General features: G+C 50.7%; 1 protein-coding gene across 6 annotated transcripts in view; it reads left to right on the forward strand.

The window, feature by feature from the left end:
• Window positions 1-27,376, forward strand: part of ABCC8 (ATP binding cassette subfamily C member 8) — a 76,975-nt gene that overhangs the window by 36,393 nt on the left and 13,206 nt on the right. For 4 of the 6 annotated variants that reach the window (XM_019456456.2, XM_019456451.2, XM_019456455.2 and 1 more), the window contains 16 exons: window positions 4,177-4,217; window positions 5,356-5,501; window positions 7,193-7,298; window positions 7,459-7,575; window positions 7,960-8,035; window positions 8,690-8,795; window positions 16,948-16,980; window positions 18,769-18,804; window positions 19,500-19,598; window positions 20,675-20,759; window positions 21,414-21,494; window positions 23,372-23,509; window positions 24,965-25,090; window positions 25,996-26,095; window positions 26,309-26,550; window positions 26,642-26,808. In XM_019456456.2, the coding sequence (XP_019312001.1) occupies window positions 4,177-4,217; window positions 5,356-5,501; window positions 7,193-7,298; window positions 7,459-7,575; window positions 7,960-8,035; window positions 8,690-8,795; window positions 16,948-16,980; window positions 18,769-18,804; window positions 19,500-19,598; window positions 20,675-20,759; window positions 21,414-21,494; window positions 23,372-23,509; window positions 24,965-25,090; window positions 25,996-26,095; window positions 26,309-26,550; window positions 26,642-26,808 (1,699 nt within the window). The remainder of the gene's footprint in view (window positions 1-4,176; window positions 4,218-5,355; window positions 5,502-7,192; window positions 7,299-7,458; window positions 7,576-7,959; window positions 8,036-8,689; window positions 8,796-16,947; window positions 16,981-18,768; window positions 18,805-19,499; window positions 19,599-20,674; window positions 20,760-21,413; window positions 21,495-23,371; window positions 23,510-24,964; window positions 25,091-25,995; window positions 26,096-26,308; window positions 26,551-26,641; window positions 26,809-27,376) is intronic. The other 2 variants (XM_019456454.2, XM_053899924.1) reach the window with 1 other exon arrangement.

Below are 27,376 nucleotides of genomic sequence, written 5' to 3' on the forward strand. Positions count from 1 at the left end.
TCCTCCTCCAGCTTCTGTGAATTTCTTCTTCAGTATCTGCCCCTCCTCCCACTAGCTGGGGCAGCCGATGCATATCCTGGCCTGCTTGGGCAGAGAGGTGGCTGAGGGAGAGCCAGGCAGGTGCATCTATGAAGGGGCAGAATCGGTGTGGCTACGGGGTCTCCTGCCACACTTCCTCCACTGCCAGCAGCTGAGCCACCTTTCCCTCCCCTCTGTAGACTTCAGACTGACTATCCCACTGAATGGGAAATAGCCCTGTGCACCTCAAAATACGCTTCCCCCTTTGGCAGGTGCAACCTGCATTGAGGCCTGGCTGTGAGCCCACAGCTGCTCCCCTGCCCTCCGTGGAGACAAAGATGAAGTTAACCAGAGGCACAAACGGCTGGCTGTGCCTCCGGACACATGGCTTCTGAAATATTTATCAAAGCTGTGGAAATAAAAAGCTCCTGGTATTGCGGTGCAGGCTGGCACCCACAAGGCCGGGCAGCATTCCTTGAGCAAAGCCATGGGGAGCAGCTGATCTGAGCCCTGCCTTGGTTTTGGTTGATTTGTTGTTTGCTTTGTTTGGGGAGGAGGGGGTATGAAAAGTGGCACAGCTACTCACTGCTCTACCCCCAGAACCCAGCACAAACACCTTTTGCGGACAGAGGAGATCCGCAAAAAAATAATTTTTGAAGGAATACTTCCTTTTTTACATTTTTATTTATTTTGAGAGACAGAGAGAGTGCGTGCAAGCAGGGGAGGGGCAGAGAGAGAGAGAGAGAGAGAGGGAGAGAGAGAATCCCAAGCAGGCTCTGTGCTCTCAGCACAGACCCCGATGCGAGTCTTGAACTCAGGAACCGTGAGATCACGACCTGAGCCGAAATCAAGGGTTCAACGCTTAACCAACTGAGCCACTGAGGCGCCCCTTTGGAGGAATACTTCTTAAAGGGTAGTTGGAGAGGAGGGTGTTAAAACGACACCTACCCATATGTCTACACCATTACAGAAAGACTTTTACTTTCGAAGGTGGCATGTCAGGCCTGCCTACACGCAGCTAAACTTTTCCATAACAGTGCCACACTCACACATGATTTTCTACCTTCTACTTTCACTTAGAATTATTTCACAGTACTTCTGGCTCCCTAGCACTCAAGATTTGAGCACCATCATGTTCTTGTCCCCGCACCACCCGCCCCTGTCCGGATCAAATCAAGATGAGTCAGCCCACCCCATGCCAAAGTTGGAGAGAAATGAACTTTCGGTCGGATTTCCCACCCCTCCACCACCTTTAATGTCTTCCAGGGCCTTATGTGGTTCAAGAAGATGGGTGCAGGGCCTCTGGTCTTCAACTTGTGACAGCTGGGACACCCTGCTCCCTTCCCCCTACCCTCACTAGGGTACAGGAGTGTCTGCTGAGCTCAGAGACCTGCCAGCGCCTGCGGCATCCCAGGCTCCTTAGTCTTAGACACGGACATCCCCAGTGCCAGCCATGTCCACCCCAGGGCCCAGCGGGGTGGTCTTCAGAGTGGCCTTGAAAACAAGCAGCTAGTGATTCCCTTCATCCATCTGCCACCCTGTATGGCACCCAGAGCTCCCTGAACAAAGGCTGTCCTTCCAGGAGAGGATGAGGGAAGTGGAAAATTACATTTTCACTGGCTAACATCTCCGTACAACAACAGAACAGGACAGAAATTAATTATGTCATATACATTCTCTATGGTGCTGCATCAGCATTGGAATACTCATTTTCAAATTTATTTATAGCTTGTCTCGTTCCTCAAAGGACTTCAGGCAGCTACAAGAATAAAGGCAATAAAATAGGGAAAAAATAAATTTTAAAAATCACGACCAGAGAAAACATGCAGAACAAAATACCCATTATCACACATTTCTGACTGCAAAATCTCCCCCAGAGTCGATGTACCACTTTACTAAAACAGCCACTCCAGTTGGATGTTGCCAGTTAATTTCGTTTTGGGTGCTTTACGGCTGTGGTTGTGGTTTTGTTGTGACTGATAGCGCTGCAGCTAACACCATCTTGCTGAGAGCTTCGTGCTTCTGTTAAGTGATTTTTCAAGATAAATTCCCAGGAGAGAGATTACAGGATCAGAAGGTCTGAACTTCTGCGGGTCTCTAGCTACGAAGCACCAGATTGCTTTCTAAGCACAGTTGGGCCAATTTGCAACCTAACTTCGAGCCTATTCTAGAGCTGGGAGTTGAGCCCCAGAGGTGTGGGAGGGGGCCCAGGGGTGGTGCACAGGTGCCTTTTCTAGCTTGAACCCCTCCTGTCTGGTAATTGATGGAGATAGGAAAGAGAGAAACCGAAGGAGGCTCCTGCCCTAAAGGAGCTTTCTGGAATAACTGGTCCTGGAGGGGATGGACGTGGCTACTCCAATGTTCAGAGCTATATGGTTGGTGATGGTCAAGGGCCCAGGCCTACTGGTGTCCTCCTCCCCCTCCCTCTTCACAGCCCACGATGGCTGTGCTATGTCCTACATCCCTGATCTGGGTCCCTTATACCGTAGGAAAACTGATTGTGTTTAAAGTGCCCCCCTGCCAGAGACACAGAGAGAGCTGTAGCACTGTGCAGGGTACCTGGAGACCATGGCGCCTTCTTCAGGAAGGGTGGCTAAAGGCCAGGTATGATATTGGTATTGGTAAAAAGCCTTGTGACCAGAGAGACTAGCAGAAGCCCCAAGACCAGCTGTGTCTCCTCCATGAGATTGGGAGCTCTCCAATGCCTGGGGCCGTTTCCCTCATCAGATTAGGAATTCCCCCAAAATGGGCCCAATGTCTTTCCGTCTGCTGGGGAACTCCCCGAGGCATGCTCCCTCTCTCCCCATCTTAATAGGGGCTTCCTGAGGGCATAGCTCTGCCCCATTCCTCAGACAAGGACGCCCCTGTGGGCAGAGGCCATATTCTCCCACCCACTTGGGGTTCCACATCTCCAGCATACACTGTGTATGTACTAGCTGGTACATACAGGATTCTTGGAATAAATGGATAGTCTGCTTCTTGGAATGGTGTTGACCATTTGTAATTCTTCAGTGTCTCCAGAACCTTTGCCATTCATTAGATAGGGGCCATGTGCACAGCAGGCTGATCTGGCTCCTGGCTCCTTCTGCTTTAATTTGGCTAATTATACAACCAGACTGTTTTCTGGGCTGGTCTGGAAGAGGCTCCTGGAAGGAAGGAGGAGGAGATAGGAAGGTGGCAGCTAAGATAGTCATCTCTTATTCCAGGAAGGCTGCTCTCTGGAAGTTTAGGCCCAGGGTTAGAGCTCTCTCCAGCATCTCACACCTTGGGCTAGAGGAGCATGACCTGTGGAGCAGAGCTAAGCTAGTAGCCTGTGAGGTCTGACATTCAGGCAGCATCCAGGTTCACAGAGCTGTTCCTTACATTATCCCCTCTTATTTGGAGGAATCCAGAGGGTGTGAACAAGTACACATTTACAAAAATCGGGTAAAGAAACCAAGGAATGGGAAAGGTAAATGACCTGCCCAAGGTCAGGGACTCCACCCTTCTCTGACTTGAAGTCCAGCTCCCTTTGCTCTCTGGGATCCCTATGAAGGGTCCGAGGGCCACACTTTAAACAGAACAAGGAGGGGACCTCTGTTGCAGCAAACCACCTGCCCCACCTAGGCAGGGACTCTAAGCCTTAGAGCCTAGGGAGACCCTCTTTTAAGCTGTCCTTAGTTACTAATACCTCAATGTGAGTGAGTTTGAAATCCTTCCCAAGAGCCATGAGAGATGAGGAACCCTCTAAGCCTCAGAGAGAACCTGGCTTGGGGGGATACAGGGACCAAAGGAAGAACAAGGGGTAGCAACCTAGTGCCCCCCAGAAACACATGAGGCTGACCTCACAGTTGGCCAAGGGCAGCCAATGCTCCAATCTCTTTTCTCACCACTTCTCACGGGACTTCCTTCCCGTTGACCACCTGGAGCAGAATAAAAGCATGTAAGCTTTTGTCTAAAGGCTCAGGTCTCAGACACATGGGGCAAGAGTCTTAAGGGAAGCAGGGTAAGGAGCTGGAGGGACCGCAAGGCTAGAGTTCTGCCCCTACTCTGCCCAGCTCCACCCTGGTGGCTGGAGAAGGGACCCCATGGGCTGCACTGCTTCCGGACCACCGCGGGCAGCTTCATTTTTAGCTCTCTCATCCCTCCCACTAAACTTCCCTTGTGCTTCCTCCACAGTTTTCATGAACACGGCCATCCCCATTGCAGCTGTCCTCATTGTAAGTGGATCCCTTCTCCAGCTCCGGATGCGGTGGGTGGCAGAGAGTGTTTGCAGTGAGAGGCGGCCCAGGGTTTGGCCTCTCTGCACAAGGCCTTCGGATGATGCACTCAGCAGTGGGGCTGGAAATAGGGCAATAGATTGAAAGCCTGTAATGCCCAGCAGTGCCTCCCCGACCCCAGGCAGACCGGGGCCTCTGCCTCTGGGCCCAGAAGACCTGCGGCTTCGTCTTTAAAGAAATCTCACTTTCTTTTAAAAAGAGCTATCAAACTTTTTAATTATAAAAGTAAGACGTGTTTATTGCAGACATGTTGGGAAATTAAATCACCCACAGTCCCACTGGCAACATCTTTAACGTGTTTCTTTCCAGTCTCTTTTTAAGGCACATAATGTGACATTTTTACAAAAATAGGATTGTGTCGCACATGCAGTTTTGTAACCTGCTTTTTAAAGTTTAAGAACACGAATAATTCTCCACATCATTAAATGTTGCAGTGGAGGTTTCCTAAAGCAATTTTGACCAAAGCTGTGTGTGAGCCCAGCAGTGGGGGCCCGAAGTAGACCCCTCCAGAAAGGTCGAGCCCTCACTACCGCCCAGGGCTCCTATCCCTGGCGTCTGTGGCGGCCACAGTTCTTTAAAAAGATGCATTTTTTTCCCCTGGGGGCCGGTGTCCCTGAGCTGTGGTGAGTTTACAGCCATCAGACACACTTGGGAATTCACTTTTGACATGATTTATTGGGCTGGTTCTGGCCTGGCTCCTTGGGGAAGCCTGGGTCACAGAGGCTGCTGAGCCAGCCAGGTAGCCGAGGGCAGAGAGGAGGTGGTTTGGGAATGATCATGCCCACATTTTCCCTGACTGAGGACTGCTGTCTGAGGGGGCAGAGCTGACCTAAGCTGAGGGCTTCCCTCTGGTCATTCCTGGCAAGGAGGGAGCAGGACAGGGTGCAGCAGCCCAGCCCTCCAGCGTGAAGTCCTGAGCTTGCTGGAGACGTTTCCAAGAGGTGATTGAAGATGATGAAGGTGTCTCTAACAGAAAGCTCTCCTTGGGTCCCCTGTTCCAGCCCAGGGGCCGAGTGCCGCCAGTATGGGAGAGGGCCATGCTCTGAGTCACATACCTCGCTTGTCCTTCTATCCACAGACCTTCGTGGGCCACGTCAGCTTCTTCAAAGAGGCCGACTTCTCGCCCTCGGTGGCCTTCGCCTCCCTCTCGCTATTCCACATCCTGGTCACACCACTGTTCCTCCTGTCCAGTGTGGTCCGGTCGACAGTCAAAGCTCTAGTCAGGTGAGAAGAGGGTCCAGCAAGGACACTGGACAGGCAGCTCATGTGGTGGCCCCAGGGCTTGCTCCAGTGACCCCTACAACTACAGCTGTTTGGTCCAAAGTCATGCTTCCCCGTTGATCTGGGCCTCGCTGAAGGCGGTCATAGTTGGCCTGAGGGACATAGCCATGTGTGGCTCCCCTCCATGCCATCCCTGAGAAGGGATTACCTAACTGGCTTACATACCTCCAAGGAGAGGAAACTCAATGGCACCTGCAAGACAACTCTATAAAAAAAGAAAAAATTCAATGTTGAGCCAAAATTGGCATCTTCTCACAAATTCTGCCCATTGGTACTAGTTCCACCCTCCAGAGCCACCCAGAATGAGCACTGTTCCTCCAGCTCCTCGGATTTCAGAAGGTATCCACTGAATCTTTGTCTTCCTCAGGCTGAACATCCCCTCTTCTTTCCACGGGTCCCAGAGCCTTCCCGACCCTGGTCAGTAAAGCAGCTTTCCCTAAGTGCCTGCATGTCCTGTCCCCCCCCTTAGCCTGCAGCTCTGGGAGGCCCCTACGTCTGAGCTCTAGAGCCCTGTGGCCACTCTCCCAGAGACATCACCCTCTTGGGAATGAAAACCTGAGGGTAGAGCATTGAGGTTTTGGCTGGGGAGTTCCATACCTAGAGTGAAGATCTCCTTGGACCACTGAAATAACTCCTTGAAAGCTAGGTCTTGGCATGCCTCTGGGGAGAGCCAGCTATGTCCTTTCCCATCACCAATGGGACCAGACAGTACCCAAGCCCCTTCAACCTTGAGAAAAGTGGCACCCTGGTCTCATGAGACCCTAGCATGTCCTAGACAAGCTGGCAAGGGGAAATAGCTGTTGGAACAAAGTCGCTGATGGAAGGAACAACTCACACAAGGAAGCTCTGGCCAGGGTTCAAGGATGGAAGGGGGCATAACTCAGCAGAATTGTGGCCAAAGGAGTATATAACCAGGGAGTAGTTAAACCAGGGCTGGAAGAAGATTAGCTCCTATTTCCAGGCTTGGCTGTGCTGATTCAGTTTAATTGGCCATGGCATTGTGACTTCTAATGATCACCCTTCTACCCCCAGCCCAGCCCAGCTCTGTGATTCTGTATAGAAACCACAGGTCCAAAGATGCTGCAGCTGTTGGAATTCCCTTGTGCTGACCCAGAAGCATTTCCATATGCAGACACTCTTGATACCACTGTCACCAGGGTAGCTGAGGCCTTCTCCTCCTTGAATTGGGATTAATAACACCTCCCCCAGCAGGACTTAATTATATGCTTATAAAGCATTAAACACAGTGTCTGGCATACAGTATGTGCTCAGTAAATACTAGCTATTATTAATAACCAATCCCAACCCTAACTAAACTTAACACTGACCAACCTTAACTCTAACAGTAATGGATAAAGCCCTACACCAATGAACCAGCTTTAACATTTAACTACCCCTAAAACTAAATCAATCTTACCCTAACCCAGACCCTAATCCAGTCTAGCTGACTGATAACATCAGCTGCCCACCATGGATGCCCACTGATCTGTCTCCCTCCAGTGTGAGCTTTGTGGGGACAATACCGCAGGACCCAGAACCTTCTCAGAGCCACTCTCTCAGGCTGCACCCTCCTCTCTCTCCCCTTCCCTCTGCCCCTGGCAAGGGTGAGAGGTGTCTCTATGCTTCCTTTGCAGCGTGCAAAAGCTGAGCGAGTTCCTGTCCAGTGCAGAGATCCGCGAGGAGCAGTGTGCTCCCCGGGAGCCTGCGCCCCAGGGCCAAACCAACAAGTACCAGGCAGTGGTGAGTGCCCGGCTTCCCCTTGCCACCAGTGTTTTTCTCTAGTGCCTGTAGCCTGTGCCCTGCTGTGTCCTGCCTCAGCTTCTCGTCATAGGAGGGGGGACTCCCTTCCCTGCACAGCTTCCAGTCCTGTGGGCCCTCACCTCCTCCTGACCATTCCCAGCCCCTTAAGGTTGTGAACCGCAAGCATCCAGCCCGAGAGGACTGTCGGGGCTTCACGGCCCCACTGCAGAGGCTGGTTCCGAGTGCAGATGGGGATGCTGACAACTACTGCGTCCAGGTGAGTCCTAGAACCTGCACCCCCACGTCTGGCCCCCCAGCACCATCTCCAGGAGGGAGCTTAGCATCAGAGACCTATATGCTGAGTCCTCTGCTCTGGTGGTCACCCTGCCCGCCTGGAGGGTCCATAGCAGTCCCAAAACCAGGGACAAGTTTTCCTTCTCCATTGAATGTGGGACCCCGTGACTGTCATCTCAGAGAGGGTGATTCAGGCAGGGGTCAGCAGAAGAAGGCCATTCCCCCGCTCCCCTGCCCTGGAAGTGATCCAGGGACTGAAATCAGGGTTTCTAGCTTTCATGGCGGGAGGGGAGGCAAGAGACCATTCACACTGAGAACCCAGCTGCCTTTCTATTCTTTTCTGGGCTGTGGGCTACCACCAATAAAGATCATTGGAGGCTTCTTCACGTGGACTCCTGATGGAATCCCCACACTGTCCAACATCACCATCCGCATCCCACGAGGTACGGCCCGGCTCATGTCTCTAGCATGGTTTGGGAGTGCCCCTCAGAGTCATAGCTGAAGTGCCCCTTCCACATATCCCACTGAATGACAGAGAGAGAAAAAGAAAAATCTGCATGTATTGAGCACCAGCTCAATGCTCACTCTTGGTGGGTACTCTGGGGTATGAACACTAGAGAGAGGTGGGCTACCCATGCTGGTTTGAGTCAGCAGCAAGGACAGGACAAGACAGCAGGACCTTGATGTCCAGCCACCTGCTGCAGACATATGGGTGCTTCACAGAAAGAAAAGCAGTCCCCAGTAGCCAGGGAATGTGCCATGAAAGAGGTGGGGCTCCTGAGAATGAGCAGGGTCCCTCAGGCCATGAGGCAGGGTGGGTATTCTGGCAAAGACAGCAGCATGAGCAGAGCATGGAGGTGGGATGGAGATGGAACCCAAAGTGGCCTTTGTTGGGACCATGAAGAGTTGGGCCCACACTGGGGAGTGAAAAGAAGGATCTAGAGTTCCAGAAGGGAAAGCTCAAAGGGAGATTCTAGGTAGGAGGGAAGTAAATGGGGGTCCCAGGGTTGCATGTATCTGTCTGTCTGTCTTTCTGGGTGATAGTCATTCAGACCCCCTGGTGCCCTAGTCCCATTTGCCCCCCGCCCTCCCTGCAGGCCAGCTGACCATGATCGTGGGGCAGGTGGGCTGTGGCAAGTCCTCACTCCTCCTAGCCACCCTAGGAGAGATGCAGAAGATTTCAGGGGCCGTCTTCTGGAACAGGTACTAAATGCACCCTCAGGGCTCAGCTAGTGGGGAGAGCTAACAGTGGGCAGGTGGGCAGCCTTTCTTTCAGCCATCCTTCTCAGTTAAGGACGTGTCATGCCCATATTGAGCACTTGCTGTGTGTTCAGTGAGTACTCAATGAATGCTGTTGTTATTCTTGTCAACATCTGTAGTACTTATTCAACCCTTACTATGTGCTGAGTACTTTGCTAAGTCCTCTGCACTCATTATTTCATTTAGTCCTTATGACAACCAGCAAGGTAAGGACTGTGAACAGTCCTTGTTTTATAGATGAGGGTTCAACTATTTGCCCTAATTCACTCAGCTAATCAGTGGCTGAGCTGGAACTCTAACTCAATTCCGCTTGACTCTAAATCCCATGCTCACTCACCTGCACTGCGTCCCTGTGTGGGGAACTGGAACACAAACATTGGTTTCCGGCCTGGTCATCAGCAAAGCCGACATAGACCATCCAGTGGGTGTTTTGAGGAGCCAGAGATAACCCAGATGAACGTGGGTTTCTGGACAAAGATCACTATCTTAATTAAAGAGCCAGAAGCCCAGGCTGAGTCAACCATGGATCTATTATTTATAGCCGCCTACTTCCAGAAAGCACTTGAAACTAGTTGATAAAAGATACATAGAAAATAGAAGCTTTTTAAAAAGGAAGAAAGGAAGAGCTGAGAAATGAGGAGGGTGGGAAAGGTATACAGAAACCTGGGCGGGGCCTGGCTTGGAGCTCTCCCCCGTCGCCCCCCCGTCCCCCAGTAGCTGAGGGCAAGGGGGGCCTGAGAGGTTTGTAGAGCACATTCAGGGATAAAGTTTGCAGCCGATTTAGCAGAGGAAAGGCTTTCCCCACAGCCATTTCTAGGGGGAAGTGGCATTCAAGAGGCCAGGTTTTTCATAAGCCTGAGTGCAGAAAGACCTTGGGCCCAGTGTCTGAATACCTGTGTGCACCTCCATTTGCAGGACATTTTCCACAATGTCCCTGACTGGTGCATCCGATGGCAAGTTTCCCTCCTCAGTGATGCTATGGACTGGTAGACAAACCCTTTGGGATTTGTTCCTGTGACCTCTGTCTCTGGAATCTTAACTCCACCAGGGATTGTGGTGTGTTTGGGGCAGAGGGGTCTCTGCCTCCATTCCCCATCTTATTGGGGGAGTTCTCAACACAGCCTGACTGGCAAGGTCAGGCATTGGGGTTTGAGGTCACTTTGTCAGCCTCTTGTACCAATTGGCCCTTAGGGCTCTGAAGGGAGGAGCCCTTGCTTATTGGCTGACAGTGTGTCTTTGTGAAGGGAAGATGGGATTACAGAACCCAGACATTGGGGTTGCCCTGGTTTCCTGGGTCTGTGTCCCACTCAGCATGAGTCAATCCCCCGCTGGGTCTGGTCCCGTTGCCCCACTTTCTTTACCTCTTCCCCCATCCCCCATGCTCAGGTGTCCCCACACCAGCATCAACACCTGTTTGTCCTCTGCAGAAGCGCTAGGCATGCTTGGCAGAGGTGCAGCCCTGCCCTGCCTTGGCCCCCACCTCTTCTCCAAGCTTGGCCAACCCTCAGGGTCTGACTGCTGCCACCTCTGTCTTTGGAAACCTCTGCCCCAGCCCAAGGGATACAAGGGGCCTTTCTAGAACAGCTAACATTAAGCAGCTCTTATGTGCAAGGCACTTTATTTACTTCATTGTCTCAGTCAGTCTTCACCAAGCTCTGTGAGGTAGGCATCATTCACCCCACTTAACAGATAAGGAGATTGAGGTGAAGCAAGTTTTACCCAAGGCCACCCAGCTCTCAAATGGCAGAAGTGGGATTTGCACCTAGGTGCTCAAGCACATGAGCTTTCCACTGAGTGCTGAGAGAGAAGGGGTTCAAGAGCATGTGAACAAATAATTAGCCTGACAGTCCAAAGGCCAGCAGTCCCTACGGCCATGACACCTACCTCCTCAGTGGAGCCACCACCCAGGTGCTCACAGCTCTGTCCTCATGGCGCCACCTCCCGGCTCAGTTCAAGTCTAGGGGTAGGAGTGATGATGAAGAGGTTCTCACTCCTCCATTTTGCCCTCCCCCACGGTGCAGCTTCCCTCTCAAGCATAGCGAAGCACATCCCGGTAGCCTGCAGCCAACCCTCGGAAGTTGTGAGTCTTTGTTCACAACTCAACTCGGGCTCCAATCTCTCCACCTTGATGTATTCACTCATCCCCTGTTTACTGAACATCTGCTGGGTGCCAGACACTGGGCACAGCGACAGAAATGCAAAGATGATTAAGACATGGCCCCTGCTTTTATGGGAGGGGAAGGAGATCAGTGCCATATGATCAAGCATAGAGGAACAACATGGGCCTCTGTGGCCAAGGAGAGAAGGGTCATGTGGATGTGGTGTTTGAGCCTTGAAGGATGAGTGTGGTTTCATCAGATGGAAAAGGCAGGGGTAGGAGAGGAAGGTGTTCCAGGCAGGGGTATCGCCATGGGCAAAGGCTTGCTGATGTGAAAGAACATGGTTCTGGTACCTGGAGCACGGGGGGGGGGGGGGGGGGGGGGGGGGGACGGGTACCTGCGCACGCAGTGGCAGAAGACAAGACTAAAGAGGTGGGCTGGGCTCAGGTCAGACACCCCTATATACCAGGTCCAGGAAGTAAGATATAGCCTGAAGGCTGTATAAGAATTATGCTGGTGATAAAAGAAAGGGGTGGGGGGGTACTGGAGAAAGGGAGACCAGTTAGGAGCTCATTATAGTGGCTAGGAGGAGTCTGGACAGACATGACTCAGTTGTCTTCATCTGCCATGTGCCTCTCAAAATCCTGGACATGTACAAGTTCTGTCCGGCTCAGCTATCCTGGGCAATGTGTTGGTTAAGTGTGGAGGCTGTGTGCTGAGGGACCCTTTTCTTACACACAGGAGCTCCATGCCTCAGACCCTGGGCCCAGGTCGCATGGGGGTGATGCACTTGCAAAGTGAGCCAAGAGCAAAATAATGAGCAAAATAACGTTTAACCTGGCAGCCTCTCCCATAAGTCTGTCTGTCTGCAGCCAGAGGCCAGGGCGATGCCAGGCCGCTCTGATGTTTTCATCCACGCCACGGCCAAGGCCGGGTGACCAGGCAGCCAGAAGGAGTTCAGGAGGCACAAGTCAGGGAGCTGGGGGATTAGGAAGTGCAGAATGGAGAATGCTCTGGAGAGATTGGTTTCTATAGCCATTCATTTGTCCTTTCAATGAACAAATGAGAAATATGGCTAGGCAGATAAAAGCAAAAAGCTCTGGAGGCAGGCTTCATGAGTTCAAGTCTGGGCTCTGTGTTTCGGGAAATTCCATGACCTTTCTATACCAGTTTTCCCTTATTCCCATGGGGTTGATGTGAGGCTTAACCTAGCGTGTAGTAAGTGCCCTATAAATATTATTATAAATATTATTGTTTGAAAATGTACTTCTATGCCAGGTTCTAAATCCCCCTGTTGTTCTTGAATTGCACTCCAGCCTGTCGCCCAGGAGAGATGGCAGTGAGCTCCTTGGGCACAGAAACCATATGTTATTTGTCTCTCTGTATCCACAGTGCCTTTGCTAAATGCATTCATTTGTTAAATGAACACACAACCTGGAACAATTTATGACATCCAAGAGACTGCCATCATAAATGTGTCTTTACATCTTCCTCCTACCACATACCTAGACCCAGGCTGTTCTCCTGACTCAGAATTCCACCACCCAATTCCCCACCAACATTTGGAAAATGGGAATCCCCACTCAGATGTGGAATTTAAGAAACAAAACAAATGAGTATGGGGGGGGGAGGGGGAGAGAGAAACAAACTATAAGAGACTCTTAGAGAACAAACTGAGGCTTGATGGATGGAGGTGGGTGGGGGATGGGCTAGATGAGTGATGGGTATTAAGGAGTGCACTTGTTAATGATGATCGCTGGGTGTTGTATGTAAGTGAGGATCACTAAATTCTCCTCCTGGAACCAATATTGCACTGTATGGTAACTAACTAGAATTTAAATAAAAATTTGAAAACAAAAACAACAGCAAAAAAGGGAAGTAGGAATCCTATTAGCGCATGTCTCACAATGCATTATGATTACCTGCTGGTGTGCCTGTCTCTCCCATGACACTGAGCTCCTTGAGGACAGGACTGAAGAATTCCGTGTTGTACTCCAAGTGCCCAGCAAAGCATGTGCCTTTTGTGAACTTTTCTGTGCAAGTTACAAAGGAGAAGACCTACCCCCGGGGAGCTCACCAGTGCCAGGTGGACAGAGGCATGTAGACAGAGCCCTGGTGTGGGCGTACAGGGTCCATCGGGTGAGGTCCTGCATTCTGGGCTGGAGATTTACTGCAGCAGCCCTGGGCATATCCGGCACATCAGCCCCCAGCCCCTGGTCTCAGGGAGAACCACGTGGTTCCCAAACCTCCACTTTAGTAACAGTCACCCGCAAGTGCCTGGCTCTCTGCTTCAATGCACTATCAACCTGGGAATTTGCAAACTCTCTCCTTAATATCTAAGAAGAAAACATTCTTATGAAAAGCTAATATTAGTAGATACACTCAAGTGAAATTCTTTCCCTAGAAATAAGGAATAGGGCCATTAATGACCACAGTAGAATGATTTTAAATGTCCCCAGGGAGCCAGCAAGAAGCAGGGCCCCAGAGAAAGCACTGGGGTAGGGAAGAGGGTTCCACTTCCTGATGAGCAACTACAAATCAGCCTCCCTGGAGCTCCCTGTTGCCTCTGCTCTCACCACCTGCTGAGGCTTCTGCTTGAACCATTTATTATCTCTGTCTGTGCCCACTCAGGAGGCCTGGGCCTTGCTTGCCCTGGGCCAGCCTCAGAATGCAGTCGCCTTGTGGTGGTTGGTATGAAGGCTGCTTCCTGAGACCCTTGATTCCCCAGGAGATGAGAAACAGTCTCCTTTCATGACTACCCTGTGGTCCAATCTGCCCATAGTAGATCTTGAAGCCTTTGGGGAATAGGGGTAAGGTGCTCAGGTAACCCCAGGTTTCCTGGAGGAGGCAGGTGTGGCAGTATGGTAAGCAGGCAAGACAAGGGGCCCTGCATGGAGGTGATGAGCCAGACTTGGTCTTTTTTGTAGTCCTGAATCTGCCACTCACTTGCTGTGTGGCCTCGGGCAGGTTATTTTACCTCTCTGAGTTTTAGTTTCCTCATCCGGACAATGAGAAAAACCCTTTCCTCTCTCAGAGACTCGGCATTAGGACCCAATGACATTAATTGGAAAAGGCTCTGTGGTAAAAGGTAACATTTCAAGACAGCTTGTCAGGGGCAAGATGAAGGGACCATGGGGACCCCAAATTCTAATTTCCTCTTCCAACCCCTTCCCACCTCTTCCCTTTTTATTGGTTGCTGGTGTCTTAAATGAGTGGTGAGCTGTTCAATTTCTCCTCTGTGTGCATCTCTGGGACCAAGGATGATCCCTCCAGGTCTCCAACCCCACGTCCTTCCCTCCAATCGGCTATGAGCTGTTTTTATAATATGTTCTCCCAGTGTCACTGAGGTTTGTGCCATGACCCCAATTTTATACACAAGGAAACAGAGGCTCCCCTAAGGAAAGGGACTTGCGGAAGATTTCATAACCAGTGAGTAGAGAGGCTCCTCAGATATGAACTTCGGAGCCCATATTTTTTTTTCCAGTTCTCTGCCCACAGTTCCTGCCTCTTCCTCCCACCTAGAATTCCCTCCTTCTGTCTGCACTCTGTCATCCCCCCCCCCCCCACCCTTGAGAGTTCTGCTCAACTCTGACTTCTTGGAGCCTTTCCTCACTTTCTCACATTTCTTCTCCTCCAAACTGTATTTAAAATTTACCTTGTTCTCCCATTCCAGAAGATTGTCCATAAATTAGAAAAGATACACAAGTATAAAGAAGTTAAAAACCATCTAATATCCCATTACCTAGAAGTTTCCAATCTTCTTTCTAAGCATTTGCATATGCGTTTGTGGGTCCTTTTCCCCAAAATTTATATAATACTTTCTTGCTCCTACTTCTTTTTCTGGCCCTCGTGACTTTCTGACTTCTGTACCTGTCTGATTCCCTCTACCAGAATATGAGCCCTATGAGGGCGGGCTCTGTGCCTTGATTTCAGCTTGGTGTGCACACACCTGCCCAGCACCTAGCTGGTTGGAGGGAAGGACGTGGGGTTGGAGAACTGGGGAGAATTGTCCTTTCAGCTCAGTGCCTGGTTTCAAAGGTACAGGCAGAGGAGGGATGGAATGACCCCCACACATTTAAGACCCCAGTAATCAATGAGAGAAAGTGCACGCCACATGTACCATTTTATACTTTTCAGATGGAAACATCTACACACAAAGCCTTGGGGAGGTTCGTTCTAGGGAGGCTGGGGCTACACTGTAAAAAGGTAGAGATGAACCTGGATCCACACCCCAGCTTTCTCCCTTCCTAACTGTAACATGGGGCACATTATGCAAACGCTGAGGCTCAGTTTTCCCATCTGTAAAAAGGGGACAGTAACACCTCTTTAAAGTATTGTCCTGCGGATGACATGGCAAATACAAACAACTTCACACTGTGCCTGGCATGAGGACAGCCCCCACTGAGTGCTAGTCTCCCTCCCTCCCTTCTTCCCAAATGATTAAGATGTCAGTTAACAGCCTCCCTTTATTACAGGTCTGTCATGTGCTAAGCAATGTAGGGGTTGGAAAAAATGCTCTTCCTGCCTTAAAGTCCCACTGGGGATAAAAGACTTACACAGGAGCTGATTAGAGAGTAAGGTAGTCCATTATAAGGGCTAATTGAGCAACCCAGACAATGATACAAAATGAGTTAGGACCGGGCACTGGGGTCCTCAGGGAGGCCACAGATGCACTTTCTTCCAGATAAATAACAGTCTTTGCAACTCTGGAAGCAATCAAGGCAGGAAGACTCCAGAGATAAGCTTATCTGGGCCTCGGCCGCAGAGTTGGCATTTGTAAGCTTTGGTTTTTTTATCTGTCTCATGTTACCAGCTGTCCAGAAAGTCCAGCAATCTGATGGTTGGGAAACCCAAGGTTAGGTTGGGTTGAGAGAACAAAATGAGACCACAAAGATCAGAGAACAGAATCTGAGGGGACCTGTAACCACGTATCCATCAGGATCTCCTCTCAGTTCTGCTCCTCAGCAAGGGACAGAAAGGAATTCATCAGGTTCCTTGCTGCCTCTGTTTTTTTCCATCCCGGTATTCCTGACAAATCACAGTGGAGTGGTGTAATGTGGTCATTAAGAGCATAAAGCTTTAGAGTCAGATAAATCTATTTTCTCTGCTATTTGCTGGCTGTGTGGCTTTGGGCAACTTACTTAGCCTTTCTGACCCTCACTTTCTTTGTAAAGTGGAGACAGTCAAAATAAACCTCTTTCGTATGATTATTTTAAGCTTTAAGAAAGAAGATACTATTACGATACTTATCACAGTGCTTATGAAATTCAACAAATGTTAGCTGGTTTTAGTATGCCTAAAGTCAGATCTGTACGAAAAGAGAGTGGATTATTTTTCCCCAAATGTGCATGTCAGAAGCACACACTTTATTGGCAGAGGGCTACTTGTGGAAGGTTGAGTGGTAGTCTGGAACAGAAAAGAGTGCTGGCAAAGTTGGCCACAAAATTCAGGTCGCCTCACTCAGTGCTTTTCATAATTTTTTTTACTATAATCCACTGTACATCACAGTCCACTACGTTCATGCATTGATAGATAAGGGGGGAAAATCCCAAGAAAACACACATGTTAACCACATGCTGGGCACACTTTTTTTTTTTTTAAGTGCGGTCACAGTTCACTTACTTTAGACCCAATGATTGGGTCCCAATCTACAGTTTATAAAATGATTCTGACCTTGGCAAAGTCACTTTTTCCCTCCCTGAGCTTTAGTTTTCCCCCGTGTTAAACCATCGTGACACCCAGCCAGCCTCACCGCTACTCTGAGTCAGGGGCACAGATTTAGCTCTTGCTATTTGGAGGTGCTCATCTAGGTGCTGTGGGAGGGGCAGTGATTGAGAAGAGAGGTTTGTGTCCCTAAGGAAGCCACTTGGGGACACTGGGGAGGGGTGGGAGGGGTGGGGATTGTGAGGATCTCTCTCTCCAAAGACCTTTGTGATGGAGAGAAAGGCAATGGAGTGAGAAGTAACTGGTGTTGATTTTTCCCATTTGTACCCCAGCAGCCTTCCTGATGAGACGGGAGAGGACCCCAGGTATAGCCTTGGAACTGGGTTGGAAGTGGGTCCCAACGAAGGGAAGGGGCTGGGGGGCTGGGAGGGCTTGTGGGGTTGGGATACTGAGTGTGGACGGCAGGGTGCGCAGCCTACATGATTTCATCGGCACAGAGCCTTGTAACAAGGCATGCTTTCTCAAAGACGGCAAAATCTGGTTCTTAGAGAAAAAAACTTAGACATTCCAGTCTGTGGCTCTTCAAAGGGCCTTATAATATATAAACAGATATACAATATATCTGTGGTTTAAAAACTTCATGGTGGGTGGGGCACCTGGCTGGCTCAGGGCTCAGTCAGTGGAATGCACAAGTCTTGATCTCAAGGTTGTGAGTTCAAGCCCCACACTGGGCATGGAGCCTACTTTAAATCAATCAATCAATCAATCAATCAATCATGGTGCATAGTCAAAAAGTAGTTTACTGCTTGCCATGGGTTGGTGGGAAAGAAGAAAGGAAGTAACTGCTAATGGTACAGGATTTATTTGGGGAGGGTGATAAAAATGTTGTGGAATTAGTGGTGATGGCTGTACAACCTTGTGAGTATACTAAAAACCACTGAATTGGAAAAGAAATACACTAAGGAAAGGACAATTGGCGGGGGGGGGGGGGGATGTGGATAAAAAGTCCCTAGGGGATGATCCTGAAAAAAAAAAAAGTTGAGAAACAGGGCTGTAAAGAGAGGAGGTAGATCTTCCCCAGGCCAGAGAAGAAATTTGGCCTTATTGCTTTATGTTCAGTGTTCAGTCTAAAACATCCAAGTGAACTAGATTAATGAGGCTCTGAGACACTGAAAACCTTCCCGAACCTCACATCTCCCAAGAACATTCAAAACACACTGGAGGTGGTATGAAGTCAGGGCTGGGAAGGGTGACTCAACTTTGTAAATACCCCTAAGTAGTTTCATAATTACTGGCCTTCCCTCTAATACCAGAATGTTTCACTTCCCCATGTTTTCTTTGCCCTTTCTCCCACCTTGTCCCTAAGTGCCAGGGTGTGATGACAGGCCCAGCCTCTCTCGCCATAGTAACCATGGTTCTTGAGCCAAAAGGCAGAGCTCACGGTATGTGACAAGTATGACCGTGTGGATGAGAACAGCGGTACAGAATAGCTGACATTAGAGCTGTTCCCGGCCATCCAGGGCATGCGGTCACTGCAGCTGACACATCTCTCCCAGCAGATACCCCAGATTCCACTCTTGTCTTCTGACAGGGCCACATGAGGCTTCAATTCATGCCTGGAGCCCTTCTGGGCCCTCTGGCTGCCACCCCGAGAGTTCCATGGGCCTTAGGTTCCCACGCACAAGCTGTGGGCCTGGCCTGGCTCCTGCCAGACAGCCCTCCCGGCCTCGGCTGTTTTTGCAGCCATGTCTGCCTGAGACCCGAGTCTGTGCATTTGAGCCCCGATGCAGAGGCTGGGTCTGGAGGAGCCACATGTTGGCTTTCATAGTCCTCTGACACAGAATTCCCCCCAACACACAAGATTACACCAATGCTGCCTTTCCCTCATTCTCCCTCTCAACTGGGGCCTGGGGCCCTCCGCACACCCCCACACACACACACACACTGGGGACGCTACACCGTGTCGGGCAGAGGAGGCTCCCCCAGGATGGCCGCTCCCCACTCTACACCCCTCCGTGCAGCATGTGGCTGCACCCCTGGTCACAGGGGCAAACAGACACACTCATGCCGGGTTTGAGGGAGTTCAAAGGTCTGTGAAGAAGTTGGTCCACACACGTGAGCCCTGAAACTGTGTCTTTTCTTCCCTGCTGCAGCCCAGAGCGGGAGACGGTGGCCTACTCGGATGTGAGGTACTGTGACCTAGAGCACCTGCCCCGTGGGCAGACTTCCTCAGAGGGGCTCTCAGGCCCAAGGGAGCCACAGAACTCTTGAGGGCAGCCCCACACGTCCCAGCTCTGCTGTAGGGAAGAGGCCCAGGAGGGCCCTGTGCTCCATCAGATGGTTCAGAAGCCACTGCTGCTTCTGTGCATCAAGCGGCTCCCTTCACACCAGATCACTTTTATCTGGTGGTCATACCCCCCCCTTTTTTGGGGGGGTCTTCAAAACCTGTATCACACTACATGTGGTTTCCTTGGTTCTGCTTTTTTAAAAAGTTCCACTTGGAGAGTTATCTGCTAACATCAAAATCAAGTGATTTGAGGGCCACTCGGGGAAGAAGGAAATTAGGGGTCAAGTGTTTACTTGGTTTGGTCACACTTCAGGCTCCTCCCAGCTCTGGGTAGAGACTCAGGAAGAATAGACTGCAGGGGTGGGACAGGCTGTATGCAGGGCAGGGCAGGGTTGAGGTCCTGTCCACCCCCCGCCCCCCGCCCTGGTCTGCTAAGACCCGGGCACCCAAGCCTGCCTCTGGCCCTGGGGAAAGAGGGGCCACACGAAGCTGGCTTCTGCCAAGTGCCCCTCCCCAGTCTATACAATCTGCTTGACAACTGCCTCTGAGAATGAGCCCCCAAGAATGCCTCCCCTACTCCTGCCTGCTTTGTTCCAGGAAGAGAGGCCCCGTGGCGTATGCTTCTCAGAAACCATGGCTGCTAAATGCCACTGTGGAGGAGAATATCACCTTTGAGAGTCCCTTCAACAAACAACGGTAGAAGCCTCTTGGTGGGAGGTGGGCTGCGGGGGAGGGGAGAAATTGGTCAAGGGCAGCATTAGCCAGCCCTCCCCAGTGCCCAAGCCCTAGCCAGCTGCCCTGCCCCTCCATCGATCACCCACAACCAGCCATCCTGCTCTCCAAGACGCTTATCTGAATCCCAGCCTGTTCCATATGGCCCATCTGGAAATGATCCAGATGTGCCTGGGCATCAGGGCAATCCAACTCCTGTATGTATGAAGGCAAGGAGGGAGGGGAGCCTGCGGGGGGAGGGATGTTGTGTGGAAGCTCCGATGGCCTTCTCTTGAGGCTAATGGCAAGACTGACCCAGCTTTCCATTATTCCCTACCCTCGCTCTGCAACTGATGTATTATTTTCCCTCCAATGATAATAATAATTGCTACCATCTATTGAGCTCTTAGGTGCGAGGTGCAGCGTCACGCTCTTTATATGCTTGATTTCCCCTAATGCTCACAACAACCCCAGTAGGCAGCTACTATCATTATCGCCCCCAAGGCTCAGAAAGGTTAGGTAACCTGCCCGAGGCCACCCAACGAATGACAGAAATGGGTCTCAAATCCAAGGCTGCCTGACACCCAATTACATGTCACCAAGACACTCTGATGCCTCCATGCACCCTGGCTGGCACCAGCTAAGAGCTGACCAGGGAAGTATGAGAGGAGCAGGCTGGGCAAATATTTGATCAGCCATCATCATTACTGCCTAAACCAACCAGCAGTGATTTTTCCTGGCAGTGCCCCAAGTGTGGGCTCTGGCTGGAGCTTCTCCAACTGCACAAGGGCCATGGGCCCCCTCTTGTCATTTACGTGGCGTATTTACTACTATCCAATTTCATCCTTCAAATATTTAACTGGCCCCAAGACTCTGTGAGGTGCTGCCCTCAGCTCTTTTCAAGCTCACATGGTGTTTGCTTGCCCCCAGGCAGAAGGCCATTAAAGCCAATGCTCACCCTGAGCACAGCTGCCCGGAAGCTAATGATTCTCTGTCAGTGCTCAGGCCCAGCTCTGGCCAGGCCGATCAGCTGTGTCCATCCCCACCCCCAACCACTCCAGGTACAAAATGGTCATCGAAGCCTGCTCCCTGCAGCCGGACATCGACATCCTGCCCCATGGAGACCAGACTCAGATTGGGGAACGGGTTAGTAGCAGCCTCTATGGGGGTTTTTCCAAGGCTGGGGCCCTCAAGCTTCCCTGATCCCCACCTATCACCACCAGCATGCTCTGAGCTCATTCTCAGGGAGAGGAGGTGACTGGAAAATAAGAGGGTAAAGGTGGAAAAGCTGCCTGCAGTGGGGACAAAATGATCTTGAACCTTGGGCTGCTGGTTGTCCTTGACAGCTTTGCCACTTAGTGCCTCCCTAGGCTGGAGATTTATTCATGCCCCACGTCTATACTCGGGGCCCACATGACACTGTGCTAGGCCTAGGGTTATATCCTTCATGTACACTCTCCAGATGGGACCCCTCCTCCATAAGCTTAGACAAATAAGATTCTCCCATGATAGCCCTCCTCATGTATGATTGAAATCCCTACTTCCTCTGTCTTGGTTGTCACTGGTCAGATGGTCTCTAACACCTACTTGATGAATCTTCAGAGTCATGGGGATCATGCTCCCCACCTCTGAATGCATTCAGTAAATATGTACAAGTTCCTCCTCTCTTCAAGGTGAGGAGGGACAAAGCGATGGGTAGAGCCAGGCCGCTATCCCAAAGAGCTCACAGGCAAGTAAGGGCCAGGACGGTCTTTCCTGAAGGGCTATGAGAGCATAACGTTTCCTCTCCTTTGGTCACAGGGCATCAACCTATCTGGTGGTCAACGCCAGCGAATCAGTGTGGCCCGAGCCCTGTACCAGCACACCAACGTTGTCTTCTTGGTGAGTGCATTAGCTGGTATCTCCCTTGTCTCTGGCTGCCTCCCTGGCTCACCGCCTGTACACAAACCCACACAACACCACCCAACAAGCTCCCTTTCCAGGAGTAAGCCTCTCCTGCCAGAGATATTACTTAATCATTGATGGGGAAACTGAGGTAAGGGTAGTGCAAATGACCCACTGTGGACTTCACATGGAACTCTGCAGTAGCCATGAGGGAAGACAAGTAGTAATTACAGGCTGCCTCCCTGTAGGACAGCCTCAACCTATCAACACTTAGCCCCACTACAATAACGGTAGATACATGGAAAGTATGCTGTCACTTCCAATCCCGTGTTCCGAGCAGACATTGCTAATTGATCACAGCAGTGGTAATAGAAAATTCAGTATCATCAATGAATGCAGTTCTGTGGGACCCCACATTAACTAGATAAGTTTCCCACAGAGACTTAACCTGGCCTCAGAATCCTTGTCACCACCCCACTCCGAGTAGTCACTAGCAATCAAACGTGAGATAAACGAATTAGCTGTGCCTGCCCTATTTCATGCCAAGTTCTGTGTGAGGTGCCTTAGTTGATACTGAAGAATTCTGAGGGCCAGGCCTTGGCCTCAAAGATTTAGAATCTGACTAGGAGATAGAGCTCACCCACACTCAAGAGCCACGGCCCAGTTGAAAGCCAAACTGTGCAGCACAGTCTAGGAGGAGGCTTGTCCAGGGAGACAACTATGAGGGCTAGAATAATCAGGGAGAGCTTTCTGGAAGAGTGAGTCAGGTAAACAGAAGAAAAGAGGAAGGCCATTTGGGTAGGGAGTCAGAAGAAGGAACCAGGTCTCTGATCTGGCTTTATGCGCTCCCCCTGTTCCCAAAACACGTAAAAGCTCTCCAATAAACACACTTCAAATGTAAAGGTTCATAGTCTTTGTTACCATCCAACATAGCACTTTACAAAGTACTAGCTTATTCATGATCTTTTTTTTTAATGTTTATTTTTGAGAAAGAGAGAGAGAGAGCACACAATCAGGGAAGGGGCAGAGAGGAGGAGACACAGAATCCGAAGCAGGATCCAGGCTCTGAGCTGTCAACACAGAGCCCGACACAGGGCTTGAACTCATGAGCGGTGAGATCATGACCTGACCCAAAGTCAGTCGCTTAACCGACTGAGCCACCCAGGTGCCCCTAGCTTATTCATGATCTTATATGAGCTTTAAACAACCTTGTTAGAAAGAAGTCAAGTGGATATTTTAGATTATTTCAGCAAATGTGTATTAAGCTCCTACTCTGTACCTGGCACAGGCACAAGGTGTATCAGTTCCTGGGGGCCTCACAGGAGTAGACAAATAGTTATCACAACTGGAATTGAGAGGAGGGAGGATTAGGCATGGAATCAAGAGAGGACACAGGAAGAGCTAGGATGGAGCACTGAAGGATGAGTAGGAGTTCACCAGGCAGACAAGAGACAAAATGGTGCTTCCGGCAGAGGAAACAGCATAGGTAAAAACCTGGAATGGCAAGTTCTCTGGAATCCTGGAGTACAGGGAGATTGGACAGGACAGACAAGTGAGACCAGAAAGACAGACTGAGCAAGTAACAACGGGCCTAGATCACCGTGCTAAGGAATTCAGACTTGGTAGGCAGTGGGGAGCTATTGAATGTTCAAGAGTCAGGAAGTGTATGTGATTAAATTGAGAGCCATATAACTCATAACTGCCTCATTTTAAGATGAGGCATCTAAAGCCCAGAGAGGTGAAGTATATTATCCAAGGACATTCAGCTAACTAGTGTCAGTCCCTAGACCAGAGCTGGTACAACTCTGATGGTTTTTATACTCACTGTTACCCCCTCTGCCCACATTTGCCCCCACCTTCTCCCCTCTGCCCAGGATGACCCCTTCTCAGCTCTGGATGTCCATCTGAGTGACCACCTGATGCAGGCCGGGATCCTTGAGCTGCTCCAGGATGACAAGAGGACAGTGGTCCTAGTGACCCACAAGCTACAGTACCTGCCACATGCAGACTGGGTAAGAGGCCACAAGGAGATCAAGCTGTGGAGGGCTGAGGTGGGAGAAGCAGTAGAACATCTTCAAAGGAGTCACTCAGTGTCTCAGTAGCCATTGCTGAGGGCCACAAAGCAGAAGAGATCCACACTGAATGGCTTCCTGCAGGCTGGGTAGACTCTGCACAGTCCAAGGGTTTCACATCACCTACAGCTGCAGACATTCCCATCCTCACCTGGGGCCCCTGTGGTACATGCAAGGCTGGCACCAAGAAGTCTCAGAAAGAAGCAGACACTCGATTCCTATCCTCTGTTTATGGCCCGGGTTGATGACTCATCCCCCTGGCCTTGGGACTGCCTATTTGGATGGGAAAGCCATCTTCCCGTCCACCCTCTGACCCACAGAAGGTCGGACGAATTCAAGTCAGAATCAGATGGAAATATGGAAACAAACAATACAGGTAGTCGCAGAAGCTTCAATATTAGAATGCGACTTGGTGAAACCCCACATTGACCACATTTCCATACTCCTCAATCTGTAGATAACAGTTACTTTTCAATTAATTGGAAAGCATTTAACATTTAAGGTGGAAATCATGTGACTTTTAAAATCTGGACCTTGCCTGACTCCTGAGGCAAAATTTGCCCTTGAAAATTAAGGGCCTCCTTGATCTTCCGACTGTGCTATATGGCCCTAGGTCTTCCTTCTGCATGTGGTGAAATCCTCTACTATGAAAAAAGAAAAAAAAATCCGGATTAAAAAAAAAAAAACTATTAAAACAGGTGCAGAAGGTCTGTGTCTAAGTTTCCAGGGTGACCTTGGCAAGGCAGTTCAGGACAATCTTTAGTCCAAAGAAGGCTGTCACAGACCTGCCTGGTCCCTTGAAGTGTCAGTGAACAGGACTCCCAGGCATCGCTCCCTACACCCCAGCATGGGCTCGGTAGGGGTAAGAGAACAGAGGTGGGTTTCTGAATTAATGCGGAGTGCCCATGAGTGTGAAACATTGAGTGTTTCAAATGAAATCAGTTTTATTGATTTTAAAGGGGCATGGCCACACACACTTAGACCAATAGGTGCTTTGTCAACCCCCGGTGGAACCCACCAGACCTGCCATTAGGAGGAGCTAAAGGTAGCGTACAATTGGCTGTTAAGTGTGGGAAAACGGCAGCCACGGATGGAATCCTTGCAAGGAATCAGACACCTGGACCAGGAGCTAATTTGTTCTGCAAACCCTCTTAGCAACCATGGGGCAACCACTGAGAATTACCCCCCAGAAGTACCAATCTCTCAATCTTGGGAGTGTGTTGGTGGGGACAGGTTATCACTACCAGCTCACTGCAGTGGGAAAGCCAGTGGCCAGTTGTGGTGGGGGAGAGGGTGTGTACATGTCCACCTCAGACTCCTTAGCAAGGTAGGGGTGTGACCGCCACTCCCCTTTTCTATTCAGCCCCTGGGCCGGGTCTGTGTCTTCCTTTCCAGATCATTGCGATGAAGGATGGCACCATCCAGAGGGAGGGCACGCTCAAGGACTTCCAGAGGTCTGAGTGCCAGCTCTTTGAGCACTGGAAGACCCTCATGAACCGGCAGGACCAAGAGCTGGAGAAGGTGAGTATGTCCTAAGGGCCAGGCAGCCACCCTCTGAGGAGAAGGTTCTGGTACAATCTGAACACATAAAGGCCTTCCTGCCCTCATTGGCCTAGGAAACCCCCCAAAGGACAGATGTGGGAGCTGAGCATGAACTTCCTCCTGCCCGAGGAGAGCCAGTACCTGTGCCAGCTACTCAAGGCAGAATCAGGTGGACACCTTCCACTTATCCTCAAATAATCAGAAACCATGTAGTGATAAAGCTTCAGAGAATCAACTCAAACTGGCTAAGCAAAGAAAAAGAGGGAGGAGTTAAGGATTTTTCGGCTCATGAAACTAAAAATTGTCGGCTTCAGGTGAAGCTGGATCCAGGTAGTTAAAGAATGTCATCAGGAACCTGTTTCTCTCCCTCCTTGGCTATGCTCCCCTCAGACTGGCTCCATTCTTGTGGCAGCAGAGAGAGCTATCAGCAGCCGTAGGCTTAAATTCTCCCAGCTCCACACCTCTGCCAATTAGAGAGTGCCTCTTCCACAACAGTTCAGCAGAAGTCCCTGAACTGACTCTCCTTTGTCCACTTTGGTCATGTGCCCACCCTGAATAAATCACTGTGGCCAGGGATGTGGAGTGTGATATTGGCCAGTCCTGGGTCTCATGCCCACCTATAGAGCCAGGGAGAATGATCAGCCCACCTGAGTCATGGAGACTAAGAATAGGGGAGAGATGGTCTCCCACAGGAATATCGGGGTATTTTAAGCTGATAAACAGGACGAGTAAATTCTGCCAAGACTCATGTCCATCTGGACCCTCCCCCAGGTGGGGCAACCTGGAAACCTGACACTGGTCACGGCCAGGGGTGGCTGTCCCCCTCCCTCCCTTTCCCCTCCGCACATTCTGAGGACATTGGCCAGGCCCCACCTGTCTTTCAGGAGACTGTCATGGAGAGAAAAGCCACTGAGCCACCTCAGGGTCTGCCCCGGGCCATGTCCTCAAGAGACGGCCTCCTGCAAGATGAGGAAGAGGAGGAAGGTACAGACAGTGGGACTAGGAATGAAATCCGTGGGGAGACTAGGGTTTGGGGTTCTGGGGTGGTGAGATAGTGTGACCTTCATCAAATCCTTCTCCCTTGGTGTGCCTCAGTTTTCCCATCTGTAAGTGGGGATAACATGCCCCCCCCCCACCGGTTCGCCCTCAGAGGGATGTGAAATGTGAAGCCACAGGGTGGGTTCTTGTGGCCTGCAGAGGAGGCAGCTGAGAGTGAGGAGGAGGACAACCTGTCTTCAGTGCTTCACCAGCGTGCCAAGATCCCGTGGCGAGCCTGTGCCAAGTATCTGTCATCCGCCGGCATCCTGCTCCTGTCGCTGCTGGTCTTCTCCCAGCTGCTCAAGCACATGGTCTTGGTGGCCATTGACTACTGGCTGGCCAAGTGGACCGACAGTGCCCTGACCCTGAGCCCAGCAGCCAGGAACTGCTCCCTCAGCCAGGTGTGGCCGGCAGCCCCAGGGCAGGGGCTGGGGGGAGAGGGCTGAGCCATGGACACCCCCGGGACCCCGCCTCATTCTCTGCCCGGCCCAGGAGTGCTCCCTCGACCAGACTGTCTATGCCATGGTGTTCACGGTGCTCTGCAGCCTGGGCATTGTGCTGTGCCTTGTCACATCTGTCACCGTAGAATGGACCGGGCTGAAGGTGGCCAAAAGGTTGCACCGCAGCCTGCTGAACCGGATCATCCTGGCTCCCATGAGGTACCCTGCTCCCCCCAACCATGCTGGGGCTGTGGGCAAGTCACTGTTCTCCTGGCCTCAGTTCTCCCATCTATTAAATGGGGATATGCAACCCCTGTCACAGGCTGCCGGGGGTGACTCAAGGAGACAGTGTGTGTAAAAGTGCCCTCCTCAGAGCAGAAAGCAGAGGAAAACCAGCATTTATTCAGCCACACCTGGTGCTAGGCATTTTATATGATTAGCTCATCTAATTGTCACAACAGCCCTTCAAAGTGAGAGTCTGCAGGCTCTGCATAGATGTGAGGTTCCCTTCCCTAGACAAATGTCATCTACCCATCTCCACCCACAGATTCAGCTCTCCCCCTATACTCTCAGCCAACCTGCAGGTTCTGACACTGGGGACATGGGGACATGTCTTCATCCCCTGTGATGGGCTGGATAAAAACCCCAAAGTCTGCTTGGTGGGAAAGAGGTTTAAAGTGGTCACTGCCCAATAGACTGAGTGACTCAGTCCTTTTTTTAATTTTTTTTTAACATTTATTTATTATTAAGAGACAGAGAGACACAGAGCGTGAGCAGGGGAGGGGTA

The sequence above is a fragment of the Panthera pardus genome, unplaced genomic scaffold (assembly GCF_024362965.1).
Source record: "Panthera pardus isolate Hobbes unplaced genomic scaffold, ASM2436296v1 HiC_scaffold_12, whole genome shotgun sequence".
In the NCBI taxonomy this organism is placed as follows: Eukaryota; Metazoa; Chordata; class Mammalia; order Carnivora; family Felidae; genus Panthera; species Panthera pardus.